Source organism: Equus caballus, chromosome 11, assembly GCF_041296265.1.
Source record: "Equus caballus isolate H_3958 breed thoroughbred chromosome 11, TB-T2T, whole genome shotgun sequence".
Taxonomy (NCBI): domain Eukaryota; kingdom Metazoa; phylum Chordata; class Mammalia; order Perissodactyla; family Equidae; genus Equus; species Equus caballus.
In genome coordinates this window covers 972,871-986,659 of record NC_091694.1, presented here as the reverse complement: position 1 = coordinate 986,659, position 13,789 = coordinate 972,871, and the positions used below count along the sequence as shown (strand labels likewise).

General features: G+C 44.7%; 1 protein-coding gene across 10 annotated transcripts in view; it reads right to left on the bottom strand.

Moving 5' to 3' along the window:
• The window catches only part of CSNK1D (casein kinase 1 delta), a 40,079-nt gene that overhangs the window by 15,605 nt on the left and 10,685 nt on the right, over nucleotides 1-13,789 (bottom strand). For all 10 annotated transcript variants that reach the window (XM_023651716.2, XM_070226776.1, XM_070226774.1 and 7 more), the window contains exon 3: nucleotides 372-520. In XM_023651716.2, coding sequence (XP_023507484.1) covers nucleotides 372-520 — 149 coding nt within the window. The remainder of the gene's footprint in view (nucleotides 1-371; nucleotides 521-13,789) is intronic.

Here is a 13,789-nt window from a genome sequence, read left to right as displayed (position 1 = left end):
AGCCCCCTCGACAGGCCTGGGCATTTCCCTCTTGTTGGCTCTCAGGGGCTGGACAGAGAGCAGCCTGACGGAAAAGCTGCTACCAGACAACATCTGTACTAGACAAAGTCCCATCAGGAACCAAGGATGCACTCCTGAGGTAACCAGGGCCCCATGCGTGAAGGTACCAGGCCGTGCCGAGAGGGTGGGTCTCCAAACCCCACACCTGGGTCGTCATCCTATGGTAAAGGCTAATGAACTTTCATTTTCTCCCTGTGTACTAACAGGCATAATTATGAGAACAGCTGGAGTATTTTATCAGACTGTCCACTCAAACCAAGCATGTGCTGAGTGCCCCACTGCTCTGTCACTTCAGAAAAACCAACGCTTACCATTTGGTCAGCAAGTAGCAGGACAGTTTTGAGACTGAATTTCCTCGAGCAAAAGTTGAAGAGGTCTTCCAGGCTTGGTCCCAACAGCTCCATCACCATGACGTTGTAGTCCCCCTCCGCCCCACACCACCGGATGGTGGGGATGCCCACTGTGAGAGAGAGAAAGAGGTGCTTCAGTACAGGCAGCCTCCCCACGTCACCTCCTATGTACCAAGTACAGGCGGCCACATGTCACATCACCTCCTATGTACCAAGAGGGCGAGTGGGGGCAGGGTGGGGGTCAGAAGACCCTGACACACCTGTGCTCCACACTGTCACCAACAGTACAAGACAGAGTTCTCTGACAAGGGTCAGGAGGGTAGGAGTCAGAAGTGACACAAGGAGAGAATGTGAGGCCAACTTCACGGGCAGGGGAGTGGTCAAACGAAGCAAAGAGAAGGCGATGCAGGTAAGAGAGGGGCTCAGGTAGAAAACACAGAGTTCCCACACACCCCACACCCAGTTCCCCTTAACTAACATCTTACATGCGTATGGTGCATCTGTTACAAGTAATGAGCCAATATTGATACATTACTACCGACTGAAGTCCACATTTTGTTCCGTTTCCTTAGTGGTTTTTTTGTTTTTTTTTTAATTAATGTTATGATAGATTACAACCTTGTGAGATTTCAGTTGTACATTTTTGTTAGTCATGTTGTGGGTACACCACTTCCCCCTCTGTGCCCTCCCCCCACCCCCCCTTTTCCCTGGTAACCACCGATCAGATCTCCTTATCAATATACTAATTTCCACCTATGAGTGGAGTCATATAGAGTTCGTCTTTCTCTGACTGGCTTATTTCGCTTAACATAATACCCTCGAGGTCCATCCACGTTGCTGTGAATGGGCCAATTTTGTCTTTTTTTATGGCTGAGTAGTATTCCATTGTGTATATATACCACATCTTCTTTATCCAATCATCAGTTTCTGGGCATGTAGGCTGGTTCCACGTCTTGGCTATTGTAAATAATGCTGCGATGAACATAGGGGTGCAACGGACTCTTGAGATTTCTGATATCAGGTTCTTAGGATAGATACCCAGTAATGGGATGGCTGGGTCATAGGGTATTTCTATTTTTAACTTTTTGAGAAATCTCCATACTGTTTTCCATAGTGGCTGTACCAGTTTGCATTCCCACCAACAGTGTATGAGGGTTCCTTTTTCTCCACAACCTCTCCAACATTTGTCACTCTTGGTTTTGGATGTTTTTGCCAATCTAACGGGTGTAAGGTGATATCTTAGTGTAGTTTTGATTTGCATTTCCCTGATGATTAGCGATGATGAACATCTTTTCATGTGTCTATTGGCCATATTCATATCTTCTTTTGAGAAATGTCTGTTCATGTCCTCTGCCCATTTTTCGATTGGGTTGTTTGTTTTTTTGTTGTTAAGCAGTGTGAGTTCTTTGTATATTATGGAGATTAACCCTTTGTCGGATAAGTGGCTTGTAAATATTTTTTCCCAATTAGTGAGCTGTTTTTTTGTTTCAATCCTGTTTTCCCTTGCCTTGAAGAAGCTCTTTAGTCTGATGAAGTCCCATTTGTTTATTCTTTCTATTGTTTCCCTCAACTGAGGAGTTACAGTGTCCGAAAAGATTCTTTTGAAACTGATGTCAAAGAGTGTACTGCCTATATTCTCTTCCAAAAGACTTATTGTCTCAGGCCTAATCTTTAGGTCTTTGATCCATTTTGAGTTTATTTTGGTGTGTGGTGAAAAAGACTGGTCAATTTTCAATCTTTTGCATGTGGCTGTCCAGTTTTCCCAGCACCATTTGTTGAAGAGACTTTCTTTTCTCCATTGTAGGCCCTCTGCTCCTTTGTCGAAGATTAGCTGTCCATAGATGTGTGGTTTTATTTCTGGGCTTTCAATTCTGTTCCATTGATCTGTGGACCTGTTTTTGTACCAGTACCATGCTGTTTTGATCACTGTAGCTTTGTAGTATGTTTTGAAATCGGGGATTGTGATTCCGCCAGCTTTGTTTTTCTTGCTCAGGATTGCTTTAGCAATTCGCGGTCTTTTGTTGCCCCATATGAATTTTAGGATTCTTTGTTCAATTTCTGTGACGAATGTTCTTGGGATTCTGATTGGGATAGCATTGAATCTGTATATTGCTTTAGGTAGTATGGACATTTTAACTATGTTTATTCTTCCAATCCATGTGCAAGGAATGTCTTTCCATCTCTTTATGTCATCGTCAATTTCTTTCAAGAAAGTCTTGTAGTTTTCATTGTATAGATCCTTCACTTCCTTGGTTAAGTTTATCCCAAGGTATTTTATTCTTTTCGTTGCGATTGTGAATGGGATTGAGTTCTTGAGTTCTTTTTCTGTTAGTTCATTGTTAGTGTATAGAAATGCTACTGATTTATGCACGTTAATTTTATACCCTGCTACTTTGCTGTAGTTGTTGATTATTTCTAATAGTTTTTCTGTGGATTCTTTGGGGTTTTCTATATATAAGATCATGTCGTCTGCAAACAACGAGAGTTTTACTTCTTCGTTACCTATTTGGATTCCTTTTATTTCTTTTTCCTGCCGAATTGCTCTGGCCAGCACCTCCAGTACTATGTTGAATAGGAGTGGTGAAAGTGGGCACCCTTGTCTTGTTCCTGTCCTCAGAGGGATGGCCCGTTTCCTTAGTTTTTACCTAGCATCTCTTTACTCCTCCAGGAGCCCACCTCACATCCAGTCATCCCCTTTCCTCAGGCTCCTCTTGGCTGGGATGGTCTCACACTTTCCTGGTTCCAATGGCCGTGACAGCTTTGCGGGGTGCTGCTCAGGGACTTTGCAGACTGTCCCTCTGCTGGGATCTGTCTGATGCTTTCTCATGAGGAGCGCGGGCTTGCGGGTTTGGGGGAGGAAGAGCACAGGGTCAAGTGCCTCCTCCTCACGTCCCGTCAGGGGTCCGTGCTCTCTCGGGACTCGTCTCTGCTGACGTGACCTTGGTGAGCTGGCTGAGGTGTGTTTGCCAGGCCTCCCCTTGTTGTTCTTTCCCTCCCCTTCCGTCCTGTGCTGTTTGGGAGGGCGTCGCTCCGTGCAGCCCATGCTCACGGAGTAGAGAGTTACGCCCCTCCCTAGGGGCAGAGCGTCTGCATACGTTATTTGGAATTCTGCGAGAGATTGGTCTTCTCTCCCTTATTTATTTATTTCAGTGTGGACTCGTGGACATTTATTATACACTTTGGGTAATAACTGAAAGTTGCATTTTTTAATTCTTTTCCTCAAAGTGTTCCAGCCTTGGCCACAGGGGCTCCTCAGTTGCCACTGTGTCCTCTCAACACCCATCACATAGGCTTTTGCTCGCTTCTTTTGAGCACTGCCTTACTTTCTGGCACTATAAGATGCTAAACAATTTTTAGTTTAGTTTTATAGCAAGTTTTGATAAAGAAGGCAACTCTTTCATTTTTAAAATTATTTAAAATACATATTTTATACACTACATGAGAACAACTTTAACAAATACAGAAGTTATAAAGCATGATGTAACAAAGGACTATAAGCCTACCACCTAACACAGACCCAGCACGTTCCGAATCACTGCATCTGCTTTTACACACTGCTCTTCTCCCACTCCTGTGCTCCCCCGATGAAGACTACCCATGACTTTATCATTTCCTTGTTTAATAAAATAAGTATGTATGCTGCATAATATTCCATTTGGAGAATACACCACAACTCATCTATTCTTCTGTCATATGGATTGTTTAGGTTTGCTGTTCCTATTACGAACACTGCTGTTAGATAAATTCTTATATATGTCCACTGGTGAAAATTCTTTTATGTGAAATTCTTGTTAACATCTAGTCCCCCCTCCCAGGTACATACCTAGAAACACAGGGTACAAATTATCTGACTATACAAGATAATGTCAAATTGTTTTCCAAAAAGGAAAAACCACTTTATACTCCCAGTAGCGATGAATGAGTTCCTGTTAATGCAAGAGTATCGTCAGATCTCCATCAGATCTCTTAATTTTTATCAATCAAGTGGGTAGAAATGGTGTCTCACTGAACTCTCAATTTGGATCATTTTCCATATATTTATTGGCCATACATGTTTCCTCTCCTCTGAAATGTCTATGCATGTCTTTTGCCAACTTCTTCTATCAGAGTGACCTTTTCCTGTTTATGGCAGTTCTTTATAAATTCTAGATACCAAACTATTCTTGGTTCTATGTGAGGCAGATATCTTCTCTCAGTTAATGGCATGTTTTTTACTCTCTTGTGGAGTCTCTTGATGAGAAAAGGTGCTCAATTTTAAGAAAGATGAATGTACCAACCTCTTCCTTTATGTTTTTGGTTATCTTACATAACAAACTCTTCCTGAACTCAGAGTCAGAAAGAAATGCTATTATTTTCTTTTAAAAGTTACCTCTACTTCCAGCCAAGGTGGAGTAATGGGGACCCAATTTACCCTCATATTTGCAATACCCAAAAAGAGAAAACAAAACAGAGAACAGATGAAAAGATGGGAAACACAAGGCAATGATGACACCAAGGCCTGAAAGACAGGAAACAATCCATGTGAGCCCCCAGACGCCCCAGTCCTGCCTTGAGCATGTTAGGGGAAAGCAAAAACTAAAGATAAAGTAACTCCATCCCATAACTAAGCTGAGGAAGAATCTGTGCAATATTAAAATATTCAGCAAACAAGAAGGTAAAAGTCAGGGGCCAGACCATTAGCACAGTGGTTAAGTTCAGACATTCTGCTCCGGTGGCCCAGGGGTTCACCGGTTTGGATCTCGGGCATGGACCTACGCACCACTTGTCAAGCCATGCTGTGGCAGGCGTCCCACATATAAAGTAGAGGAAGATGGGCATGGCTGTTAGCTCAGGGCCAGTCTTCCTCAGCAAAAAGGAGGATTGGTGGCAGATGTTAACTCAGGGCTAATCTTCCTCAAAAAAAATTTAAAAAAAGAAGGTAAAAGTCAGTGCCTGGCACCCAAAGATTACCAGGTATGCAAGGAAGCAGAAAACATGATCCACACTGAGAAAAAGTGTCTAAATCAACTGAAACTGCTTCAGATGTTAGCAGCAGCAGGGAAGGGCAATGAAATTATAAGTGTATTCCATGTCAGAAAAGTTTAACACAGGCATGGCAAGGGAGATATGAAAGCTACAACATCTAGGATGAAAACTACACTTGGTGGGATTAACAGCAGATTAGACACTGCAGAAGACAAGACTTGTGAACTTGAAGACATAGCAACAGAAGCTAGTGAAAAAGCCAACAAGAGCTTCAATGAGCTGTGGGGACAACTATGAGCCCCCTAACATCTATGCAACTGGAGGCCCTGAAGAGAGGAGACACAAGGGAGGAGGCAGAGAAATCCTATCAGAAGAACAGCCAGATGGAAACAATACACCTGTCAATCCAAGCAGCTCAACGAATCCTAAGCACAAGAACCACAAAGAACATTACACCAAGGTATCCGATAAATTGCTCACGACTAGTGATAAAGAGAATATCTGGAAAGAAACAAGAAGAAAGACACATTACATACAGAGTGGCAAAGGCAAGGATGACTGCAGACTTCTCGTCAGAAATGAAGCACATAAAAACACAGAGGAGGAACATCTTTCAAGTACTGAGGAAAAAAATGGCAATCTACAGAAGTACAGGTTGCAAAAAAGAAACCTAAGCAAAGCGAAGACATTCTCAGATATTAAAAAGTTGCAAATCAATCCCCAGTAGACCTGCACCACTACATATGTTAAAGGAAGTCTTTCAGGCAGAAGGTAGATAACACCAAACTAAAGGAGGTCCTACACAAAAGAATGGAAAGCACTGGAAATAACAACAAAGGTACCTACGTAAGATTTTTAAAAATTATTTAAATTTCCTTAAAAGGTATAACTGTTTAAGCAAACATAAGAATGCAACGTAGGGTTTATAACCAGAAATGTAAACGGACAACATCATGCAGGCTGGGAAGGGAGAAACGGAAGTGCACCCGTGTGAGGTTCCTGTGCTCCACATCAAGTGGCACAGCATCACTTGAGGACAGACTGTGGTACGCTCAAGATGTGTATGATAAGCTCTAACTCAACCACTACAATAACAAAAGAAGGATAGGTATAATAAGCCACAGAGGAGCTAATCCTAAGAAAAATTAAGAAACGTAAGAAAATACTTGTTTAATCCAAAAGAAGGCAAAAAAAGGAGGGAAAATGAAACAAAGACCACATAAGACAAAAACCAACAGCAAGATGACAGAGCAAACCTAATCCTGTCATTAATCTCACTAAAAGTAAGGCATACTTTCTCAGATTAGACAGAAAAGAAAGGACTAAGCATACACACTGCCAACAATAAACACCCTTGAGAGTCAAAGAAGTGATGAGGAGGACAGCGTATCACAGTGCAGTAGGAAGGGAACACACAAGGGCTGCATCAGCATCGCACACAGCAGACTGCAGAGAAGAACGTTTCCAGGCATACACCAGTCACTTCACAGTGATGCCAGCATGAACTTCCCAAGAGAACAGAATACTTCTAAACGTTTATGCAGCGAACAACAGAGCTTCAAAACATGAAGCAAAACTGCAAGCAGACACAGACAAACCTACAGTTTGACTGGAGACTTCAAACTCCTGCCTCAGCAGCAGAACACACGCTCCTCTCAAGGACACGGGGGCATTCACCGAGACAGATCACATTCTGGACAGAGAACAGGTCTCAATAAAGTTAAGAGGTTTCAAGTTATACAAAGTATGTTCTGGAAGACAGTGGAACTCATTAGAAATAAATAACAGCCAGCTCTCTAGATAATTCCCAAATACCTGCAAGCTAAATAATACACTTCAAAATAACCTATGGATCAAGGAAGAAATCAAAAGGGGAGTTAGAAAGCATTCTGAGCCAAATGAAAATGAAAACACAACCTATCAGGATTTATGAGATGCCACTACAGTAGGACTTGGGGAAATTTATGGCAACTAAACGTTTATTACTAGAAAAGACAGATGAATAATCTCAGCTTCTAAAGAAAATAGGAAATTAAACCCAAAGTAAGTGTAAGAAATGAAATAAAAGATCACAGCAGAAACCAATGAAATAGAAAACAGAAAAAAATTACTGAAACCAAAAGCTAGTTCTTTGAGATTTTTGATAAACTTCTAATCAGACACATCAGGAAAAAAAAATAGAAGGCACAAATGACTAATAGCAAGAATGAGAGGTGACATCACTAGATTCTACAGATATTAAAAGGCTAACAGAAATATTATAAACAGCTTTATGCCAGTAAATTCAGTAACTCAGACAAATCAGCTGAAAGACACAAACCCTCAAAGCCTTTGTAATCTGCTGGTGGGAGTGTAAAATGGTACCACCACTTTGGAAAGCATTTTGGCAGTTCCTTTAAAGGTAAAACTTTCATTTACTTTTGATTTAGCCATCCCACTCCTAGATGTTTACCCAAGATAAAAGGAGGTAAGCATCTACACAAACATCTACACAAGAGCTTGCAGCAGCTTTGTCTGGCATGCCTGACACCTGAAACCACCCCAACATCCACAAACAGGTGAAGGGATAAAGAAAGCATGGCACGTTCACACAAGGGCTGCCTCAGCAACCAAAAGGAGTAACCACTGATACACACAACACGGACAAATCTCAAAAAAAAGAGTACACAATGCTGCTCCTTTTATACAAGACTCTACAAAACGCAAAGTAATCTATAGTGACAGAAGCAGATGAGCAGTGATTTGGGGACAGGGAGTGGGGGTGGGGGATTGTTAGGGGGGACCCAGAAACTTTTGGGGTTGATGGATGCATTCACTATCTTGACTATGGTAATGGTTTCACGAGGGTAAACATGTGGCAAAACTTATCAAATTATACACTTAACATACATGTAGTTTACTACACCTCAGTAAAGCTGATTTTAAAAAATCAAAATGTTTTACAGTTTCACTCTTCGCACTGAAGTCCCCTGATCCATCTGGAAGTGGATTTTTGGGGAAGGAGAAGCGGGACTCCCACCATCCTCAGCACCATGGTGTTCACATGGCCCCTCTCCCACTGGCCATAACACTTCTGCTTAAGTCCCAATTCTGTGCACACTTCTGGTCTTTCTGGTCAGTTCTAAGGCCCTTTTCTCTGTGTCTGTGTGTGTGTGGGGGGGGAATAACAGGACTGTAGTCAACGTCTGTACAGACTCCATGGGGATGTTCCCAAGACTGACACACAGTCTACACTCGCATTTCCCCAATTGCATCCTTCACAGCTTTCCTTCCACCCAGGGTCCAATCTAGGACCACACACCGCATGTGGTTATCATGTTTAAGCATAGAAGAGTTTTTAAATTTTTCATCACATAGACATTTTTGAAGAATTCAGGTCAATTTTGCAGAACAGTCTTCAATTTGGATTTGATGTGACTGCTGGTTCTGATCACTTGTCAGATAAGGTTATCTGGCAGATTTCTACACCAAGATACTTTTCCCTTCATTATTAAGTAATTTGTGGATGAAGCTTTGAGGGTAGTGTCAATACCCTGCTCCCCTTATCTGCATCCACCAACGATTCTCACCTGAACCAATCAATAAAACAGTGTCTGCAAATTGAGGCTCTTCCATTTCTGATGGTTCCTTCTGCATTTTTCTGTGAAGCTTAACTCATGTGTAGTATTACAGTCTCATGAAGTCTCCCGCCCTCCTCCCATGTGCTGTAATCATTATTCAGTTTGAGGTTCTAATTGTCCCAAAGTTTGCCAATAGACGCCCTTCAAGCTTGCTCCTGTGTCCTGTGGACAGGTGCCGACGGTTTCCTTTCAGCCACAACGTGTTCTAGACTCTCTCTCTCTTCCTGCCCCTCCCTGGAATCAGCCATCTCTCCCTAAAGCCTGGGCTTCTCTCACTGGGCAACGATACCTAGAAACCATGATCTGGGTGCCAGGTGTGCTCACTGCTTTGGGTTGTCACTACTTCCAGGCACTTTGTGTGAGTTTTGTTATTTGCAGGACAAATGCCCTCCTTCAAGAATATTTTACTCAGTCTCTGCCCTTTGCTATTCTGTGAATTCTTGAGTCAGCTCGTCACGTTGGAAGAAAAGCCCTGTGGATTTTGACTGGAATTCCACTGAACCTAAAGCAACTTTGGGAGAAGTGACATCTTAGTGAGTCATCCTCTCCATGAAACACACAATGTCTCCACTTGTTCAAGAATTCTTCAGTGTCCTCCAACAAAGTTTTAAAACTTCCTACATACACATCTTACCTGGCTTAAAGATTTATTCTCAGATACCTTTTTTTTTTTGAGGAAGATTAGCCCTGAGCTAACTACTGCCAATCTTCCTCTTTTTGCTGAGAAAGACTGGCCCTGACCTAACATCCACGCCCATCTTCCTCTATTTTATACGTAGGACGCCTACCTCAGCATGGCTTTTGCCAAGCGGTGCCATGTCTGCACCCAGGATCTGAACCGGCGAACCCTGGGCCGCCGAGAAGCGGAACATGCGCACTTAACCACTGCGCCACCCGGCCAGCCCTCAGATACCTTATTAGCTAGGGGTTTACTGGCTATCGTAAACACAGTATTTAAAAAATTACACTCTGGACTTCTCTGGGGCCAGCAGCCGCCTGACCAGGCAACTGGGGCTCAGCAGACGGAGGGCTCTGTATCCAACCAGCAGTTCATAGGTGGCGACGCCAAGGCACTGGAGCAGCCACAGCTGCCGTATGGCACTGGCATCCCTAAGTGGGTCTCTGCGCACACAGGGTTCAGCTCCCTGTCCACGACCACTGCGCCAGGGTCACACTCAACGCCCCAGTGGATGTCTTTGAGCCCCAGAGAAAGCTGCACACGGAGGGATTCCAGAGCCCCAAGTGGGGCGAGGAAACAGAGTTCACCTTTCAGAAGTCCACCAAGGCCTGGAATCTTACCAGCTCTTGGAGGTTTTCTGTACTGGGAGTGAGAGGCACCAAAGGGGCAGAACACACACAGAAGGAGACGGGCACTCTAGCTGTGGAGGTCTAGACCAACATGCCAAGGAACCAAGCTGCCATCCCAGCCCAAGAAGTGCCCCTTTTGCCAGAGCATCAGCCATGTGGCAGCCCCAGCTCCCAGGGAAAGCTAGCCTACTTTCAGGCAGACGAAGAGATCCACAGCCCTGCCCTACAACAAGGCCCAGAACTGAGCAGTGGGTGGGGCTCTCCTTCTGCATCCATCAGCAGTGGAGAAAGGGGGGAAGAGTGGGGAAGCGAGTACTGCCACACTTCTCCGGTCAGGTCCACAGCATCACCCCTCTTCCCTCTCGAGGGGGAGGAGGTAAGGCAGAGAAACTCCAACTAGGCTCTGTGCAAGCACACTTGAGGGCCTCAGGGAATCCCTCCAGAACCTGCATGCTTTACTGGAGCCTCCACCCCCAGAATCTCCAGCTTTTGAAAGTAGCCTGGACAGGGAAGTTGTTTTCCTTTTAAAGGATATGTAGTAATGACACTTCCCACATCAGAGTGAAAAGATTAAAAGCATGAGACCAGACTGATGGACCCAACCCACACACCACCACACTGTGGGAAGGACTCTCGGGGATGAGGCAGGGTTTTCCACCGCCAGTCTCCTCATAATCCACTCTTAGGGGACGATGCTGGGAAGTGCCCCAGGCAATGGGCTGAGACGAGCAGCAAAAGGGGTGATTGGGGCAACAGCTACAGTCCTGCTGCTCCTAAGCTCACTTCCACTCCGCTCTGGGCCAACACGGTTTATTGCTCCCTTGGATAACTGCACCTCGGGGCCCACTTTCTCAGGGTCTCAACCACACTGGCCAGATGCAAATGACAAATCTTGTGCATTTTAACTTTTTCTTGATATAAACATTATGCTTTTCTATTTCTGTGTATTCTGGTCCAAGGCCCTCATTCCTGCACTGTTCTCAGGTCCATGAGCAACCTCAGGGGTGAGTTGGCAGCAGCTGCAGGACCACGCAGCAGCTGCAGGACCACACAGCTGCAATCCTTTTTGCTGTCTTATCGCCACGGAGGACTACTATTTGGAGCACCATACCCTCCTGAACCACCTCATTTTTGTCAATTAGAGCTGACTTCTCTCCCAAACCCTCAATGTTTCATAGGAGACTAGGTTTTAACTGGGGTGCCTCATGACTTGATCTCCTCCTTTTGGAAGACTGGGAATTAGTCTGAGCAGGAAAGGTAGTGCAGAGAGGTCAGGAGAGGCAGGGCCAGAGGAAGGCGGTGAGAAGAAGCCACAGCTACATGAGAGCTGTCTACAACGGTGATGAAGGATTCCTTTTCTGGACCTCCAATCCCAGGACAGACTCACTTCATCTACCAGATCCATCACTGGGTTGGGCCAGGCCTAGCAACAGAACAGGGATTATGAGTGTTTGTTGGTCAGGACAGGTTTTAAGAAGGATACCTCTACACCCATCCCAAGCCGCCCAGGGGTGTTATTTGAAGCAAGGATCTCTCCTTGGGCTCTCCTGCCTTGGCCTACAGAGAGACCACAAGCAAGGGCTTCTCCAGGGTGCCAGGAGCCAGCATCCCGCCCTGCTGCACCAGTGGCAAGTGTCCTGCAGCTGAGATAAAGGGTTCAGGACACGTGCTGTGACTCACCGTGTGGGAACAGGGCGAATGCACTGGAAGGCAGTGGGTGATGAGTCTGATCTTGGATTCTTGTCGCCTTCACAGCTGCCCCCTCTAGTGAGTGTGTGTTGGACTTGAAGGACTTCACAAGCCACTGATTTGCTCATCACTAGGCGGCCTAGTTTGCACAGATAGAACATGTTGGTCTTTCTCCATGTTCTTCTGGGGCTTTATTCTTTATAAACTTTTTGTATTGAGAAAAAAATAGCCAGAGCATCTCTGACAAAGGTTCTGCACCAGGCAAAGGACCAGAAACAGAGGCTCGGGGTGTGTCCTGAAGCAGGTGTCTGAGCCATCTTTTCTTTTGTGGCTCCTTCCCCTATTTCCTGTTTTGGACCAGATGTTCTATCCTAAAAACTTGACTCCTACCCTATTCCCGCCCTCTATCCTCCATCGCCCCCCACCCCAAAAAAAGCCCATACACACACTTATTTAATTTGTGGGATGTCCCCACAACTCCTAAATGATGTGTGCAAAAATTCTGAAGACGCCAGAAACACTCCATCCTTTGTTCCCAACCTCCTGAGTCAAGAGCATGCCTTGACGTGATTCATATCAAACACACTGCTGTATTTGGATGATCAAACCTACTTTAATCTCTAATCCTAGGGTTGAGAGAAGAAATGGGGGGCCTCCCATGTACAAAATGGGGTCAGGAGGCCAAGAAAGGGAAAATGACTGTATCCCCAAGTCACTCAGAAACTTTTATGCAGGTGTAAGAAACTTATGTCAAAGCAGCCACAAGATTGTTTACTAGGAGATAGATGAACATAACTTCATGTTTACTGCTAGAAATTGAAGCTGTGTGTGAAATCCTGAATCCCCTCTTTCCCTGGGAAAATGCAATGAGTAAATACTTACTGGTATGGGGGGGAGAACTACATTTTCTTTTTTGGGAGGGGAGGGTGATGATTAGCCCTGAGCTAACATCTGCCACCAATCTTCTTTTTGCTGAGGAAGATTGGCCCTGAGCTAACATCCGTGCCCATCTTCCTCTATTTTATGTGGGACGCCTGGCTTGATAAGCATGTGTAGGTCAGCACCCGGGATCTGAAGCAGCGAACCCCAGGCTACCAAAGCGAAACCATGCAAATTTAACCACTGCGCCAGCGGGATGGCCCAAGAACTACATTTCCTAACTTACCACTGTTGGTGTAATGAACTGATTTTATATTTTCATCTTAAGCTAGCTATCTGGGTAAACTCTCCAATTTATCTTCTGGGTTTCCTGTGTAAGAAAATTATATCATGGGGCCGGCTGGGTGGCACAGCGGTTAGTGTGCACGTTCCACTTTGGCAGCCTGGGGTTTGCCGGTTCGGATCTCGGGTGCAGACGTGGCACCGCTCATCAAGCCATGCTGTGGCAAGTGTCCCACATATAAAATAGAGGAAGATGGGCACGGATGTTAGCTCAGGGCTGATCGTCCTCAAGAAAATAAATAAAAATTTAAAAAATTATATCATGAGCAAGTAACAGTTTTATTTCTTCCTTTTCCCTCCTCATTCTTTAAATTTCCCCACCTTGTCTTCTGTGCTAGCTAGGACATCCCAAGCCACAGTGGAGAGAAATGGTAATGGTGAGGCTGAAGATGACGTGGACCCAACAGGAGTCCTGATGCCAGGCAGTGGGGAGGATAAACCTGTGTGACCACCTTGGAACACACCCCTATGCACACTACAGCAGCTGGCGTCATTCTGCCAGAGGAGCATTTGCACACTCCACAAAACTCAATTCCACTCTAGGTTGTGTACCAGAAGACATGGACTAGGGTATCA